Below are 17692 nucleotides of genomic sequence, written 5' to 3'. Positions count from 1 at the left end.
CAGGCCCTTGTGCTTACCAGGGAAGTGCTTATTCCACTGAGCCATTTCCCTGGCCACATTTTTTTTTTTTTAAAAGGGAAAGAAATAGATAAATGGTGAGAACTATAAGAAGGCAAGTTTTAATTTTGTGTAAGAGCTCTGCAACAGTTGTTAAAATTCATGTGATTTATTGTGGTGAACTTTTTACCTGGATATATTCCGCAGAAGCTGAACTAGTATTTCATGGAGATATTTGGTAAAAATTGGCATGTCTGTGAAATTGAACTAGATCATCTCAGATGTTTTATTTTTTTAAGCTCCTGTCCGTACATTTGTATGTAAATAAAGACCATAAAAATCAGCTATACTACCTTAAAACAAGTGTTTCTGTGAAACAAAAACGACCGTATTTATTTCTAATGGAAACTTGGCACACATGGCATACATGCTAGGGAGGGGTGTCCATATTTATTTATTTTTAATCTGGAATATGACAAGTGTTATGTAAATAGTTTCATGATGTTCATGGGTCCATGTTGTATTAGTGGACTAGGAAGCAAAAAAGAAGAAAAAATGTGGCCTGCTTTTAAGTAAAGCAAGTTACTTAAAAATAGATCAGAGGTTGTATCATAGTAACAATTGGGGTTTTCTTTGTTTTCCTCCCATTTGAGAGAAAATGAAAGAGCATTAATTACATCCATTTTGGTATTACAGTAATAGAAGAAATTAGAATGTGTAAAAGGCACTGAACCTTTAAAGTTCTCACGAGTACTGATTGTTTCTTGGGTTTACAATAGATACATTATAAGAAGAAATTCTCATTTTGATTTTTACATTTATTTTATCTGAATAATGTTTAAACTTATAGTTCAAGTTAACCCTGAAGTGTTCTTATTTTTACTTAACATTTGATTGCATGTGTATTGTAAACTAGGCATTATTGTAGACTTTTTTTTTTCTAGCTATGGACAATTCATTTTTTTTTAGGGTAAAATATAACTGTATCATCCCACACCTTACCACTTTGGTGTTTTTCTTGCTGTCCTAAAAGTAGAAATAAAAAATGTTTGGATATATTTTCCTTCATGTTGGCTATATGTATGGTTTTATATCCTGTATTTTCATTTTCCTTTGCTCTTGTTGTCCTTTTCCTTTTTTCCATATTCCTTTTTCTTCCCCTTGTCTTTATTCTTTCATTTTATTATTCTTGATATAAATGTGGTAAACAGAAAAGTAGATATTTCTATGCACTGGCAATTTTGGAAATGTCTCTTCATGTGCAAAATGGTGTTGATGTTAATAAATACTCCAGGGGGATTGTATTTGAGGTGCAAGTGAAACTGTGTATATAAAATACTGATTTGAGGGCCTACACAGATTTTTTAGATGCTTTCACTATTATAATTTTGAGGTACATTTTATTCTTTGGTGGTCTGGGTAATGTAAGTAGAGTAAGATTATCTAGATCAAAGTTTTAGGTAGTTAGATGATTGGATTTTTGTGCTTTTTGAATGAGTTGGAATATAAGTCACTTTGTTTATTCATGTTCTTGAGTTGTCATTACGAACTCAGACATATACATCAGGACTTTTTTCACAGCCATGATCAGGTATCTCATACCTGTGTTAGGATTTCCTTATACCTATGATAACCGCTTAATAAAACATTTTAACCTGGACCAAAATAAAATAATGAAAGATTAATAACAGAATGTTTAAGATTGTCCTTTGTTCATCTCTCCGTGATTGTACATTATAGAACCTAGCGTTGGCATGCGGCTGATGTTTATCATTATGATACAGTTTTTGTGTTGTACCAAATACAAATTTTCAAGACACCTCACCTTTCCTTTTCTCTTAAAACAAAATTTTGCCAACAATTTCTTTTGTTCTCCTTTGAGAGTTAACTTGGTTATTTGGAGCATTATAACCAGGTTTGTGAGCTATCTGTTTTCATTGTTACAGTTTGATTGCCCATGGTTTAATCATCAGTAGTTTTGAAGGGAAGCAAATAAATGGCTGCAGGCTTCACAGTACCATAAAAAATTTCCACCTGGAAACAATTTTTTCTAAAAGCCCTTAGAGACTGCTGTCACCCTCTTTCTTCTACTGGCAATGAGCGCCAGAAACACCATTTCTCTTAAGAGCCAGGTTTTGTTGCAATTTAATCCTCTTCTTTCTCCTAGCTTCCAGAGAATATTAGAGAAAAGCTAAGGAAATAACAAATTATTCCCAGACATTATTCTATGTTAAATTTCCTTGACCTTTCTAAGTTTCTTCCTCTGATTACCTCTTTTCTTATTTAGTCTGGTAGCTAGAGTACATAGTATTTACATTACTACAACTTGAATTTACTTTTTAATGAGAATGTTTATTGTTAACTTTTGTTCCTATCTATTGGGGAAGTTGGAATGGTGAAACATTTTTGGGCATTACTTTAGGCCCCTCTGTCACTTTGTAGTAATAGTGTTTTCTCTGGAAACTCTCAAAAAGCTTGTGATCCTCAAAGGGAGATGGACATACACATAAATCATTACTTCATATAGTGTACACTTTTAAAGATATGAAAAAACAAACATTTCAAAACAAAAGGATATGACCCCTGCCTTCTACCAGCTAACATTGTTAGTGGTAGTTTGCATTCATTCCTACACGCATTGTCCTAATAACTTCAGGATAATATGAGGTATTTGTGTAGAAATTTCAAAGCAAGGAAGGATGTTGGTGCCCAAAGAACAAGGCCAGTATAAATTTGTACAGTATCAAAGTGAGGGCCAAGTGGTAAATGATACTATGGCTGTTAAGGAATAACTTTCTTCCTGTATCACTCCTTATCAAGGACAGAGGTGAGATTTGGTTTATGTTTTAAAAAATAGATGTAAAATATAGTCCTTAAAAAACTAGGTTATTCATGTTGCAACAAATTTTTAATGTAGATGAAATGGATCTCTTTTGAGAAGAGATGCCTAACATCAGTATATCAGTGAGCAGGAAGAAGTACTCTTCAATTTGAATCTTCAAAGCATGGACTCATAACCTTATTTAGTTTAAATGCCTCCAGAGAATACAAACTTAAATTCCTCATGTCTGTTTTTGATGAAGAATAGTTTCTTAGATTCTACCTTACTGATAAGGATGGTTATAGTAGCTATATTATGAAGGAAAATTTTATAGAAGAGTCATTTTGAGCTGAGTCTTGAAGGATGACCAGGACTTTGCCAGGTAAAGTAATAGTAAGGATATTACAGGAAGAGCATATATATACTATATTCAGAAATCTTCAGGGAGAATTGTAGAGTGACTGTGTGGAGTATTCACAGCTAAACTGGGCATGGAGGGGTTTTACATATTATGGTTGGGACTTTGGATTTTATCCTGAGGCTTGACTTAAAGATGGGCATGTATCTGTCTGTGTCTGTTCCTGCTTCTTTTTCTGTTTCTTACTTTCATGATCCAGATGTCAGTTTTTTTGGGATATGTCTCAGTTACTTTTCTCTCATTGCTAGGACAAAATACCTGACACCCAAAATGAAGAAAGGAAGGGTTTATTTAGCTCTCAATAGTGGAGGTTCCAGTCCATACTCATCTGGTTCCAAGGCCGAGTGGCACATGGCAGAGGGCATCCATTCATGGCAGGGGAAAACAGCAAAAAGCAAAGGGAGGAGCAGCGTCTATGGCAACTAGCAAGCCTGTTTTCCTCCTCCACATTGTATGCAGAGTACCCAGGGTGGGTGTAGCACTCGTACCCATAATCACAGCATTGGATCATGAATTAATCATAAACTCTAGAAGCCTGCCCCAGTGACTGTATGAGGCTTTAGGGGGATGCCTAGATACAAACCATGACCCAGGGAGTACTCAGTACAGTTGAACTCTGGACCTTGCGCTTGCCAGCGGGTATCATTTTCAAGGTTCTTGAAAGAAATATTGAAGATAGATTATTAACAAGAGAAGAGGAGAAAGGGGATATTAGCAGAGGTAGTAGGAGGTTGTGGAGGGAGAAAAGCATAAAGAAACATGGAGTTTCAATTAGTAGGCATTAATGATTGATTAATTAGGGGTAGATGAGAAGTGGAGAGGGAAGTCAAGCTTCACATATTTCTACTTTGGGTATCTTTAATTGAGATGTTAAACAGAGAAGTTTTAAGTTTGGGTTGAAAATTTGTGAATTTAGATTTTAACATGCAGTTTGAGATATTTGGGAGGATGGGTGGTGATTGAATATTCAGGTTTTTGGTTTTTTTTGTGGAACCGGGGATTGAACTCAGACCCTTGCGCTTGCCAGGGAAGCGCTCATTCTACTGAGCCATCTCCCCGGCCCATATTTGGTTTATAGAATTTATCAGAGATACCTTGATGTTATTAAGTTGGAAATTATGGATGTTTAATAGTGAAAATAGAGGCATTGATAAGAATTCTGAGGGAGTACACATTGGTACTTCAGTTTATGAACTTAATTCTTTCTACAATTGTGACCAGAATTGTTGAAAGTATTAAGTTCATGAACTGAGGTAACACTGTATATAGATGGAGATGAAATGAAAGCCAAGTACTATTGGAAGCTAGAGGGTAGAATTACAAAAGGAGACTGGGAAGAGGTACATTGAAAAGGTGTATAATGGAGGCATTGAGAGTAAAGATTTAAGGAAGATGGCTTGGCTAGCAGTGGTACCTACAAAAGTGGGTTAAAGCAAATGATGGATTGAAAAGTGAATACGTGATTATACAATCAGTAGATTTTAATTGTCTGGTAAGAATAGGTTTGTTGGAGTGTTGAAGGTAAGAAACAGATTACACTGGGCAAGTCTAGTCTGAGGAAATGGAGGTACTTTGTGTAGAGTGCTTATTGAAGGTTGTAATTATGAAAGAAAGAGAGGGAGAAGTGGCGGGGCAGAGAGAGAGAGAGAGAGAGAGAGAGAGAGAGAGAGAGAGAGAGAACACAAATATGTCAGGAAGAAATTTGTTAGCAAGCCCTTCTCAAAAATAATGGATTCTATTGTTTTGCTAAGAGGGAAACATTTTTGTTAAGAGAAAGAAATCAGTAGAGATAAACATTAGAAAGTACAGGCTTACCCCCATCTGTTGATTTCATAGAGCATAGGGTTAGTCTTGCTTTGATGTGGGGTATGAATTCCATTGAAATAGGAAAGAACAAATATTTATAACAGTAGATAGAGGTATGTTGTGTGTTGGAAAGTGAGAGGTTAGGAAGATTCATGCCTCATAAGCTTGCATTTTCTTTATAAAACAGGTGGCAAAGTTATTTGTTGTGAAAGAATATTGCAGGTGAGGCTGGGCTCTTGAAGAGAATGGCACAATTTGGAACAGATCTTATGTAATGGACAAGTTAGCTGATAAAAGGCACACCAAGAGTGGTGCTAAGAGTCCATATATTTGTATAATTAGCTTCCTAAAGTGAAATCCTATATTGGAGTTGAGCCATGAAGGGAAAGAATAATTAAACACTAGTTCTAAATGTTTGATAAATGTAACAAGATCTAGAGAGGAGTGGTAGTCTCCTGTTGGGGAGCTGCATTGGGTAAGAGGTCTGTTTTTGTTTTGAAGATGATAAGTTCCTTATATTTTTTACCAATTCTGCGACTTTTCAGTTATTTTTTTGAATATTGCTTATTATTAATTACTAAAATTCTCGTTAAACATATCTTATTCTCCATGTCTCTTAGAAATGGCTCTTACCTTTTGTCTCTTTGTGCTGCATTTTATGTGTGTTAGATAGATCCCCAGTTAGATATTGTCCCTTTCCATTCTTAAGTTTCAAATGTTTTTAATTTTTTTTTTTTTTTTGTACTTAGTACAGGGTCTACAGGGTATCATTACGTAGATTAGACTCATAGTGATTCTCCTGTTTTCAGCCTCCCAAGTGCTGGGATTATAGGCATGTGCCACCATGCCCAGTCTCAATCACTGTCTCAGTGCACCCCGGGACAGGGCCGGCACAGCACGCTGAGGCTTGAACCCAGCTGCTGTGCTCTGCCTAAGCAGGTACTTTAGTCTGCTGAGCTATTTGGCCAGCCCTTGGTTTTTATTCTAAAAGTTCCATATTTTATTTCATTTGCCTATTCACTTTTGATGGTTTTTGTAATTCCCTAAGTGATTTTGGTATTAAATGTTTACTCTTTCTTTAAACATATTACAGGTTTTTGATTTACATATTTTTATTTTAAGTTTTTTAAGGCTTATTCTACTATTTATGTTTCTTACAAGTTTTTTGATACTTAAGTTCCAACTTAAAGAAATACTATTTGTGAAAAGTCTTAGAAGTATATGTTACAATAACAAATTCTGGAGGCGCCATGGGGAAAAAGGAACCCTTTTCTACTGAGGGTGGGAGGGCAGACTGGTGCAACCACTGTTGAAATCAGTATGGAGATTGCTTAAAAAACTAGCATTAGAGGTCCTAGTCTATCCAGTTATTTCCCTTCTGGGTATCTTCTGAGAAGAATTAGAACATCATACCAGAGCAATCTATGTATGTATGTATGTATGTATGTATGTATGTATGTATGTATCTATCTATCTATCTATCTATCTATCTATCTATCTATCTATCTATCTTATTTTTTTTCCCCCCTTTGGCGGAACCAGAGATTGAACTCAGGCCCTTGCGCTTACCAGGGAAGTGCTTATTCCACTGAGCCATCTCCCTGGCCCCTCTATCTATGTTTATAGCAGCACAATTCTTAATAGCTAAATCTTGGAACCAATCTTAATATCACTGAGGAATGGGTAAAAAAGGTGTGGTCTTTTTATACAGTGGAATACTACTCAGCCATAAAGAACTTGGGACTTTTACAGGTAAATGGATATAACTAGAGACCATACTCATAAGGGAAATAAATCTGAAGCAGTAAATAAGGTCCAGGGTGCACAAACAGATACTGTGAAGTGGGAAGAAATTGTTCAAAAGGAAAAGGGAACTAAGATAGGAGAATAAGGAAAGGAAGGAAGGGAAAAGGAAAAAAAGCAAAAATAGTTATGCTTCAAGTTTTTCTTAGTTCATTGAAAAGAAAGGTTTGTGCTAATATCATTTGGAGAATTTTTAAGCCCTTGTACACTATTTTTATTTTTTAATATATTTAGTACACAGTCTATAAAGTCTCACTCTGTAGATTGGACTCATAGTGATTCTCCTGTTTTCAGCCTCCCAAACACTGGGATTACAGATATGTGCCATCATGCTCAGTCTCAGTTGCCATCTCAGCATGCCCGGGGCGTGGCTGGCATAGCACACTACACCAGGGATGGACCCCGGCCCTGCACTCTGCCTAAGCAGGTGCTATTTAGTCCGCTGAACTATCTGGCTGGCCCTACTGATTAACTGCTTTCAAAATAACCATGCTCAATGTATTAGCTATTGTCATTCCTCCTGTTTTTGTGAAACTTTGTTTTACTTTTTTTCATAAGATAAAGTAAAAAAGTATTGTGTTGTATTCTTCTAGAGATTTGCTCTCATTATTTAGATGTCTGGGGGCACAGATACACTCTTAATTTGAGATTTCTCTGATCACAAAGATAACTGTTGAATATGGGCCTCCCTTCTTGTGGTTTTAAGTAATCATATATTTTCCTCCTCTTCTACTCAGAGTCAATACCAGAGAGAAAAATTTATGTTTTGCCCCTTTGTGGGGAGCAGTTTCTTTACTTTATCACTAAGAATATAGTCCTCATACACCTTGGCTTTATTTTATTTGGAGGCCTCTAACTTGACTCCCTACCTTTCTTGGATATAGACTGTATCTCTTGTTTTCTCTATAGTTATAAAATAGGGCATGACGTTATAGGTAAGTGGCAGATCTTGATCCTTTGGATTTGTTTTAGCTTCTGCAGGTTTTCCTTATTTAATTTTCTGCTTACCCATGTGCTAAAGTTCTAGAAACTTAATTTTTGCATTTTTACGAATTTGATAGTAGAAAAGTTTTTCATGGGTTAGCCAGTCTTCCCCATATTGTTCATAGAACTTCATTCAATTTTACCTACTTTGTTCTCTGTCACTTTTTTGGGTGGAAACTACTATGATATTTTCATCATTCTGCTTCAGAGTCTTCACTTTATAGACAGTGAAGTTTCAAAGTATTGTCCTGTTGGCCATGGAATATCAGCCAACAACTATTTCAGGATGAATTTAGGCTAGTAATTTATTGTGACCCTAGTTGGTGTGATTCTTTCTTGGAAAACTAGAAAATTGCATATGCATATGAATTATGAAAATATGTATGTCTGTGATACATAATGTGCATACTATGTAATAGATGTATTTATACATATAGATATTTCCACACATGTATAGTATATGCAAATACATATTTACAAATGATGTCACATACACACATATTCAGTGATTATGGGAAACCTTACTCATCTCTTTTGTTAAGTGTACATTAAATCTATATGTGTATGTAGAATAGGACTAGTCACTGCGGTGTTTCCACCATACCAGTATTAAACTGGATTTGTTTGTTTCTATTAGTACCTTTATAGTATCTGTCACTGTAATAAAATTTTTAAATATGGAAACAAGTGTTTAAGCCACTTATATGAAGCTGTATCTTCAGACTGCTAAGTTAATACTTAATATATTCTCTAAACCATCTTACAGAATTTAAGTCAGACTTCTTGTGGTGATGGTAGATATTAAGTGTACCAGTAGTTTCATTTAGCTCCACTGTTGCATATTTGAATGTTAAATTAGACACATTGAATTCTACACAGCACAACTGTACTGTTTACCAGGTATATTATAACTCCATCTCTATAGTGCTAACTATGTTACTTCTCTTTGTTCAGCAGTGTCCCAGCTTAGATTCAGTGAGTATCACCAAGCTGTGTAAGTGTTCTTCAACTTTTTATCATTGGGAACAATATTCATGATCCCACTTTTAGCTGTCAAATATGGCCACCAGTGAAAGATGAAATGGAAAAAATCTTTTTGCATTTAACACGAACTGATATAGAGGACAAAACAAAGCCACATTTTAACATATCCTGTACTGACTTTCTGTCTTCAGTTACTGATAATGACTAATTATTGTGTACAGCATTATCGTGGTAGTTATAGCAGTCTATGTATCCTAATTAGGAATTTCCTTGCTTTCATTAGTTTATTTCCTGTTTTATTTTTGTTGTTGATTATACTGATGCTTTGTGACAAATTCTCCTCTTCAGCTTTCCACTGCGATTTAATCAAAACCAGATTTTTAGTAAGCTCTTTGACTAGTACCAGTTGAAACTGCCCCTTCCTGTTTTTATCATTTTGCAAATAGCCATTCTGGGGGTTCCCTTCCTCCCTCGAAGGGAGATCACTGTCATACCATTCTTCTGGCTGCATCGGTTGTCTTGGTGAAGCCAGTCAGATACCTTGCTGTTTGCAAGTATGGAGAATGAGCTTGAAGATCTTCTGTGATAGTACAGAAATCATTTTGGTGTGGTGATCAATTTAGAATTTATTAATTGTCACATGCTTCTGTCACTGATGATGATACGTAGTGATTTGCTTCATCTTTATGGACAGAGAGCATCCAAATTATAATAATATCTGAATTCAGTTGATAGGCTACTACAGTAACGAGAAGAAATTTTAAACTCCCTTTGACCTCCTGCAGTTTTTCTTTCAACATCATGCTCAAATATGTTTTTCTACTTCATTTTTAACTTTTGGAATAAACAAAAATATGAATGATGCTTTTATGGAGCTTAATGAAAAGAAAATGTTGGAGAGCTAAAACCATGACAGAATTTAAAAAAACCATATATATGAGAAAGACCAGAATAACCCTGGAATTTTTTCTCAGATTAATCAAAAACAGAAAGCCAAATATTCAGTCCTTCCTGTCTTGAAGTTCTTCCTGGTTCTGAAAACATCTCAACAGATGTGCTTTATGTCCCATGATACTCCATGGCATACACCTTTGTAACAGTTGGAAATCCACACCTGTTAGGTTCCTACCCTTCCTTGTCTCTGCCATCTTTAAGAAACATCTATGTTTTCTTTGGTCAAGGCTATAAGCTGGTAGTTGGAGATGAAATGGACAAGTTACAGTCTGCTCAAGAGCAGTAGCATTACAGTATAGGGAGACTGATAAATGAATGAGCAATCAGAATGTAGTTTAGGGGCATATAGGTTAAGTGTATGTTGTAGAGGCTTTCCAAGAAATAATTAAGGTGCAAACTGAGATTTCAAGTGTTTGTAGGAGTTTTCTTTCTTTTTTTTTTAACTTTTTAATATTTTTATTAATATGTATTAATTGTACATGCTAATGGTATTTTTTTTTTCTTTTCAAAGTTGTAGGAGTTTTCTTAACTGGAAGAAAAAGGAAAGAATAGTTTAGGTCCAAAGTCAGGATTCTTTAACTATGTTGGTTTATTCTTTGATTTGCTCTCTCCCTTTGAAGACAGCAATACTCTGTCATTTAGGATACTAGCCTTTGGAAATAGTGGAATACTGAAGGAGATAGCTTTAACAAATTTATTGTTATATGAAATCTGGTGATAGTACTATCATGATCTAGAATCTGGGTGGTTTTCATCTTCTTCCTTTGTTATATTCAAATTATTGGCATTCTCTTCATCTTTCCATGTTTTCCCTTTGCAGTGCTTAGATTATTGGTAGTATCTTCTCACCTGGCAGGGTGCTTGATGTATTCCTAAGAACCATACCTTCACAGGACAATGTCCAGACTAGGAAAGGCATTATCTTTTCTGGTGACTTTCAGGCAGTAAGCTCCTTTGGACCTTTGCTAACGGAATTCCTTTTACTTTTCACTAGTGAGAGTTTTGTCACATGCTCTTATATGAAGTTGTCAATTACAAGAGGACAGGAATTAACCATGATTGGTTTACACACAAGTATTTATTTCTTGCAGTAAAATAGGAAGGTGAAGTATCAGAACGAAATGGGATACTGCTAACAGGAAGAAGGTGATAGCTGTTGTATAGCGACAACTAATAGGCAACAGTATCTTGAAATAGAAACTTGTCTCTTTTAAATTGCGTAGCTTTGTGTCAGGCTTCATATTGCATTAATTTTTTCCCAATTGTGTTTTCTTTGAGAGTCAAGTCCAGTTATGTCAGTAAGAAGCGCTGTAATTTTGATTAAGATATTTCCTTTTTTTCTTGATCTTACTTTCCTCAAGTGTGTAATACAAGCTTATAAGCTTATAAGATCTCTTTCAACTCTTTCCTCCCCAAATGGCTGCAAAAGTCCAGCCATTTAATAACAAAATCTTCCCCTTTCCCAGGTCCAATCGTGTGGGTAGGGGCTACAGAAAGCCAGAGTGAATGTAGGCAGCAATGAGGGGCATGTCAGATGCCTACTCCCCATGTCACTTTTTTTTGGTCCTGAGTTTCTCCCTGGCCCCGTCTTGTCACTAACTCTTGAAAATACAGAAGGCCTCTTCTTTGTGCAGCCATCAACAGGGAGCTCTGTCCACAGAAGCCTGGACAGTCCATGCACCCAACCAGAGAGCATGAGGGTACCAGGGCTGACTGGGGGGAGAACAGAGATGAGCACAGAGGTGGCTTTTCGGCCACCCAGCTTAGGTCCAGTGGCCTGTCCAGCTGTCAGGAAGGCCATGAACACTCACACAGACCTTGCCTTCTTTACTTCGTCTTCTCAGACCTCAGAGCTTCATCATGGCTTTTGCTTCTTGTCAGTTTGTTGGCCTCTAGGATTTTGTGCCTTTTGCCAAACATGATCTTTCAGCAAAGGTACTTCTGCTTCTTCATCGTCATGGTGGTTAGGCACGTGGCCTCACTCCTCTCTTCTTGAGCCAGCCGCTGTTTGTTTTCTAGATTCGTGGTGCCTGTCATCACCCTCGGTTTCTTTTCCTCCATCCTCTGCTTGGTCAGGGCTGCCAGGTGGGCCTCTTTCTTCTCCAAACCAGCCTCTACAAAGTCCTCTTCTCTTCATCACCATTGTCTTTCCTGTCTTCTTCCTGTTATTCTTCCTCTTCTGACTCTTTCAGGTTTCCTGGGACCTCTCCTTACTGCAGAGCCAGAAGTTTCAGTTCCCCAGGTGGGATATAATCTCTTTCCTTCTCAGACAGGAAAGGCAAAACGTGTGGCAGCAGCTGTACCCAAGGAAGTCCTCTGCCACAGGAAGGAGGAGCTGTGCATTGACGTAGTCAAACACCCACTGGGGTGGCACATTGTGTCTGCCTATAATGGGACTTTGCTGTCCGGCTGGGTTGACATTCTGGTGCGTGATGCAGAATTCTGACATCATAGGTGGCCCGGAGCACAAAGATTTATTCCAAGACACATACCCCCTGAAACCTTTCCTGACGAAGGCCAGGTTCCCTCCAGGTACCATGAGGTTCAGGAAGAACTTCAGGTCTTCAAAGAGCTTGTGCTTTTCATGAACATCCAGCTGTTTCCTGTGGTTCTCTTCCTGTACCGCCATCGTTCCACCAGGAGGAAACTCATTGGCCTCAGCCTCCTCTTCTGTAGTAGGCACCACCACACTGGCCAGGCTGGCACTGATGGCTACCAATACCTACCTCCATGGAGCTCTTGGAGTCCAATACATAGGCATCCTTCCTTGTCTTCATCTCTGCTTGGGCCTGACCCTTGAGACTTGAGCTTTGATGGATAGTGGAGGTTGAACAAATGATAGAGGGAGAAGTTGGCAGAGCCTAGTGAGGTGGTATAGAACTCAAAGGAGCCATGACCCTGTAGTTCATCTGTCAGATGATTACGGGAAAAGGCATAGGGTGTGATCCATATGATGGGCTGTCCCAGCACCTCAGCCTGATAGTAAGTGCCTTTGATGGACAGAAAGACCTTGGCAGGACATGGGCGACAATGATGCAGTGTAGAAACTGCACAGTGAGCTGGTGGCACAGCTGGGTGGTATGCACGTGGCACTTGCCTGCCTGCAGGAAGGTGGAAAAGAGGAAGCACATGGACAGGGCATTGTTCAGGTCCTATAGGGAACTGATGATACTACTCCTTGATGATATGGTCAAATTTGTAGGTGGGCTTATTGTCCTTCAGACACTCTACAGTGTTTCACTTGCTTTTCCTGTAGGCTTTCCCGAGCTTATGAACAAACACCTTGTATTCCTGGAATTTGTTGACAGTGGGGTCATGGAGGAGAAACTTGATGCTGTTAATGAGATAAAAGTTTCAGTCTGCTGAAGAGCCCTTGTTAACTTTCTTCCTATGTTTGGGCTAATGGGGATAAAACGCCCTTCAGGATGCACAGCCACCTAAAAACTGCCAGGATCAACTGCAGCTTCTTCTGGGCCTTGTTTTGAGTGATGTAGATGGCGGCGGAGCTTGTTCGTATTTCTTCTCATAGCTTTCCATGACTCTACGCTCCAGGCCCCATGTGGTCTGTGTGGGCACACAGCCCTTAATGTGTTGGTGACACATGCTTTAAGAGGATAGACTGATGTGCTGGAGAGGATACTTTCTAGTTGTATGAATTGGCAAGTTCATCTTCTTGGCTTTCCGGTTCTTTGTAAATGGGAATAATATGTGATTTATAAGGTACATAGGATTTAAATGAAATAACATATTCATAGTCTCCCCCACTTAACATGCAGATTTGAGCTGATGTAGACTGTAAGCATGTTATATAATCCTGTGCTGGTTCAATGTACAATGATAAATAATGGTTTAGTTAAATTTCTTATGTACATTTCATGAGTAAGAATTTCTTAATAGGTATATGAAATCTGCATGAAAGAAGGATACAGTACCATTTTATGATGTATAGAATATACATTAGATATGGTTGGTAGGATTCTTTTTGCAAAAACCTGTGATTTTCTGTGGGGGTACAGTTTGAAATCAGACTCCACATACTGGCACTTACTTATTTTAGTCTAAACTTAGGCTGTAAAAAACTATTGTTAATTTCTAAGCATTTCTTATTTACCTTTTATTACGTATTGGGATACTCTTGGAATTAGCACATGCAGCTTAACCCAGAGGTGCAGTTCATTTCCGTAGATGCTGTTGTTGAACTGTCTCATATTTAGGCGTGTCAGAAACACATGACTTTGTTTGAAAGACCCTATTTTTAATAAGTAGAAGCTGAAATATTAAAGCGATTTATTTATAATTTTTATATTTATAACTCTTTGGCTTACAAGTTTATGGAATATAGGTTTTAGATTTCTTTTAACAATTCCTTTTACCTGGCTTCATCACATTCAGGTTTTAAGGACTGTTGTAATGTGCCATCACTAGATGGCAGTCTTTCTCTACTTTAAATCTTTTGTTTAGCCTGGAAAAACCATTAGTTTTAACAGAAGTGGTGAGATACGGTCAATTTTAAGGGACACCTTTTAGAGGGTGAGTGGCAGGACTTTATTAATGGATTAGAATCAAGACAAGATGGGAAGTGATTTTTTTTGTTTTTGTGAGTGTGCAGGGTCTCACTATGCAGCCTGGACTTGTGATGATCCTCCTGTTTTCTGCCTCCCTGGTGCTGAAATTATAGGTGTGCGCCACCACGCCTAGACTCCATTGCTGGCTCAGTATGCCTGGGGACGGGGTCGGCACAGCATGCAGTGCCAAGGATCAAACCCTGGCCCCTGTGCTTGCCTAAGCAAGTGCTTAGTCCACTGAACTATCTTGCTGACTCTGAGAAAAGATAGATTTGAAGTGATTGTTGAATATTTAGCTTGGGCAACTGGATAGTGCCATGAGCAATGTGGATAGTTGGTTGAGAAATTTAGTGAGGAATAAGTTTGGAAGTGAAGATACGTTGGTTATGAAATATATATTGTTCTTTGTTATATCTGAGGTAGCTTCAAAAAATTCAATTGGAGTCGGTGAGTAGTAGCTGGAGATTTGAGTCTAGGCTGCAGGGATAAGTTCTGAATTGTAAGGATAGATTGCAAGTCAGCACTAAGTAGATGGTATTTCAAAGCCATGAAATTGATTGCTTGGTGAGAGAAAGCAGAAAAGAAATGAATGGTTTTTATGAATACTTAGCTGTGAAATGGAGAAGGAGGAGCTGGGAAGTGATATGGAGAAGACATGTCAGTCAAAGGTTAAAAATCATGTTAGTATGTATCTGGCATCTTTGCAATCTATGAGTGTTTAAGGAAAAGCTCTCAAACTCTTAGCAACAGTGAAATATGATGAACACTTAACTTTTGTCAAGTTATTGAGGTGGAAAGGAATTTTGCTTTTTTTTCCTCCTTTGGGTAGGGGAGCAGAGAAATGAGATAGTTGGAGAGGGATGTATATATTGTTAAAGGCAGATTGTTAAAGGTCATATTAACATATATGAGAATGATGTAGTAGAGAGGGGGAACTATGTAGTGCAAAGGACGGATAAAAGGAAATGATTATAGGAGGAAAGTTCTTGAGACAACTAGAAGGGTTGATTGTACCTAAAAGCTTGGAACACTTCTATTGTTATAGAAGGCTGGACAGAGTAAGAGGTATACATCTTAGCAGGTTGGTTGGTTTTCATGGGGGAAGAAATATTTTGCTTTTTCTTTTTTTGTGAGGTATATAGTAAGGTCAAGTAGCTGACAGTGAGGGAGTGGACATTTTAGGAGAGGAGAAAGTAAGGTTAAATATTTCCAAGAATACTTTTTTTTTGGGAGGGGATAGCAGATTGAACATCCCCAATTTAAATTTAGTACTTGAAATGCCCTAAAATACAAAGTTTTGGAGTGTCCCTATAACAGATGTTGCAAGTGGAAAGTTCTACACTTAACTTCATGATAAGCTGCAGTCAGAATGCTGATGCACTAAAAATATTATATATACTTGCCTTTGGGCTATGTGTGTAAGATGTATCTGAAACATTTCTGAATTTCATGGTTAAGTCTGGGCCCCTTCTCTAGAATATCTTATTATGTATTTACAAATGTTCCAAAATCTGAAAAACTCTGGAATTTGAAATATTTCTCATCCTCAGGCATTTTGGATAAGGACTACTCAATGTGTAGTAGAATTCTCTAGTGGTATTGAATGCCTATTATAGATTTGTAGCTGTAGAGCTATACTGACTGAGTATAACCAGCCCAACTATGAAATTTCTCTAGTAATTTTTAGCTTTTTGAGTAAATTCATGGAATAATTGGGTAGTTGGGTTACCAAAATTGAGTTTGTCTATAATAGTTAGATTAAGATATAGTCAAGAGCATTGTAATTCACTCCTTTCATTTTATGAGAATTTTGTAATAAATATCGTCAAATATTTATAAGTGAATGATCAAGCAAAATTTTTGGCTTTCCTAAAAAGTACTCTTTAGCATTGAAATAGTGTTAATACAATTGGATTACTTTGTGATTTATGTACCCTAAAAACCTAGTTTTCAAATAAAACTGCTTCTGGATTTGTATTTTGCTTTCTGCTTAAAAAAAAGTGTGGTATAATTTTCATGGCTTTTTTTTAAAGGTCTGTCTATGATGGTGAGGAACATGGACGATTCATGGAGAAGCTTGAAACTCGTATCCGTAATCATGACCGAGAAATTGAGAAAATGTGCAACTTTCATTACCAGGGCTTTGTGGACTCTATTACTGAACTGCTGAAAGTGAGAGGAGAAGCCCAGAAACTCAAAGTAAGGAAACTACAAGATACTTGTTTCTCTCTTCTCTTCTGAGGTTGACCTACCATATAGGTGACAAATTTATAGTGGAGATTTTTGTGCAGTAAGAAAGGAATTTATATTGAAACCTAGATAATTGAGCTCATGAGTTTTTAGCTAAAAAAGATATCCTTTTTAATTAAGAGATTCTTTGGAATATCTACACTTGGATCAGAGCCAGTGATCTGTAACTGCTTCTTTTAAACAGAGACACAGTTTGATTGTTGTCATCTCTTTCCTTGCTGGGTAAAAGCCATCTTTGGTCTGTTGTGGATTACTAAGATATGAAGGTTCTTTCTTGATGTGACAGATGCACATTTAGTAAGAGAACTAGTCAAATTGGCTTGGTCCTTGTAGCAAATTCACTTAGATAAATGACTTTGCTTATTCATTAAATCTAACTACTCTACTAAACTTAATCTGTTATGTTGACTTTTACTACGTGTGCTGCTAAAGTGAGCATTTATTCTATTATATTGAATAACTTATGTTTAGATTTAAAAAGTGTTTATGGAAATATTTCTCATAAAATTTATGAATAATTAAGTCTTGTTTTCTTTTTTTAGGTCCTATGCTTTTTATTTTTTTCTTGTTGGAACTTGAGTTAAAACTCTCCAAAAGATTTTCTTAAATATATAGTTAATTTTTTAAAAAGTCAAGCTATGTATCTATGTATCTATGTATCTATGTATCTATGTATCTATGTATCTATCTGTCTATCTATCTATCTATCTATCTATCTATCTATCTATCTAATATAGGGTCTTTCTACACAGCTCAAACTCATAGTGATCTTCCTGTCTCAGCCTCCCAGCGCTGGGATTACAATTTTGCACCACCATGCCTGGTTTTAGTGGCCGGCATGGCGTGTGGTACCAGGGATGGAACCTGAGTCCTTGCACTTGCCACGCTGGTGCTTAGACTGCTGAACTATCTCCTCAGCCCAATTATATGGTTAATTTGATAGTGAGGGTAAAATTCATCTGAAAGAAGACATTGGTAGGAAAAAGAAAGAAACAACTTTATTGAAAAGTGTAGTTGGGGGCCTGCCCCTTAGCTCAGTTCTTTAAGTGGCTGCTTCAACAAAGCAGTCAGGCTCAGGTTGCTGTGGTTCGATCCCTACAACTCAAGCCA

The 17692-nt window shown here is 37.2% G+C and overlaps 1 protein-coding gene and 1 pseudogene across 2 annotated transcripts in view; one reads left to right on the top strand and one right to left on the bottom strand.

The window, feature by feature from the left end:
- The window catches only part of Exoc6b (exocyst complex component 6B), a 650136-nt gene that overhangs the window by 65785 nt on the left and 566659 nt on the right, over positions 1 to 17692 (top strand). For both annotated transcript variants that reach the window (XM_023718391.1, XM_004634081.3), the window contains exon 2: positions 16366 to 16531. In XM_023718391.1, the coding sequence (XP_023574159.1) occupies positions 16366 to 16531 (166 nt within the window). The remainder of the gene's footprint in view (positions 1 to 16365; positions 16532 to 17692) is intronic.
- Positions 11595 to 15405, bottom strand: LOC105742528 (annotated as a pseudogene).

The sequence above is a fragment of the Octodon degus genome, unplaced genomic scaffold, assembly GCF_000260255.1.
Source record: "Octodon degus isolate 3935 unplaced genomic scaffold, OctDeg1.0 scaffold00058, whole genome shotgun sequence".
Classification (NCBI taxonomy): domain Eukaryota; kingdom Metazoa; phylum Chordata; class Mammalia; order Rodentia; family Octodontidae; genus Octodon; species Octodon degus.
Note: the sequence above shows the minus strand (reverse complement) of the source record. Positions and strands in the feature narration are given on the sequence as shown.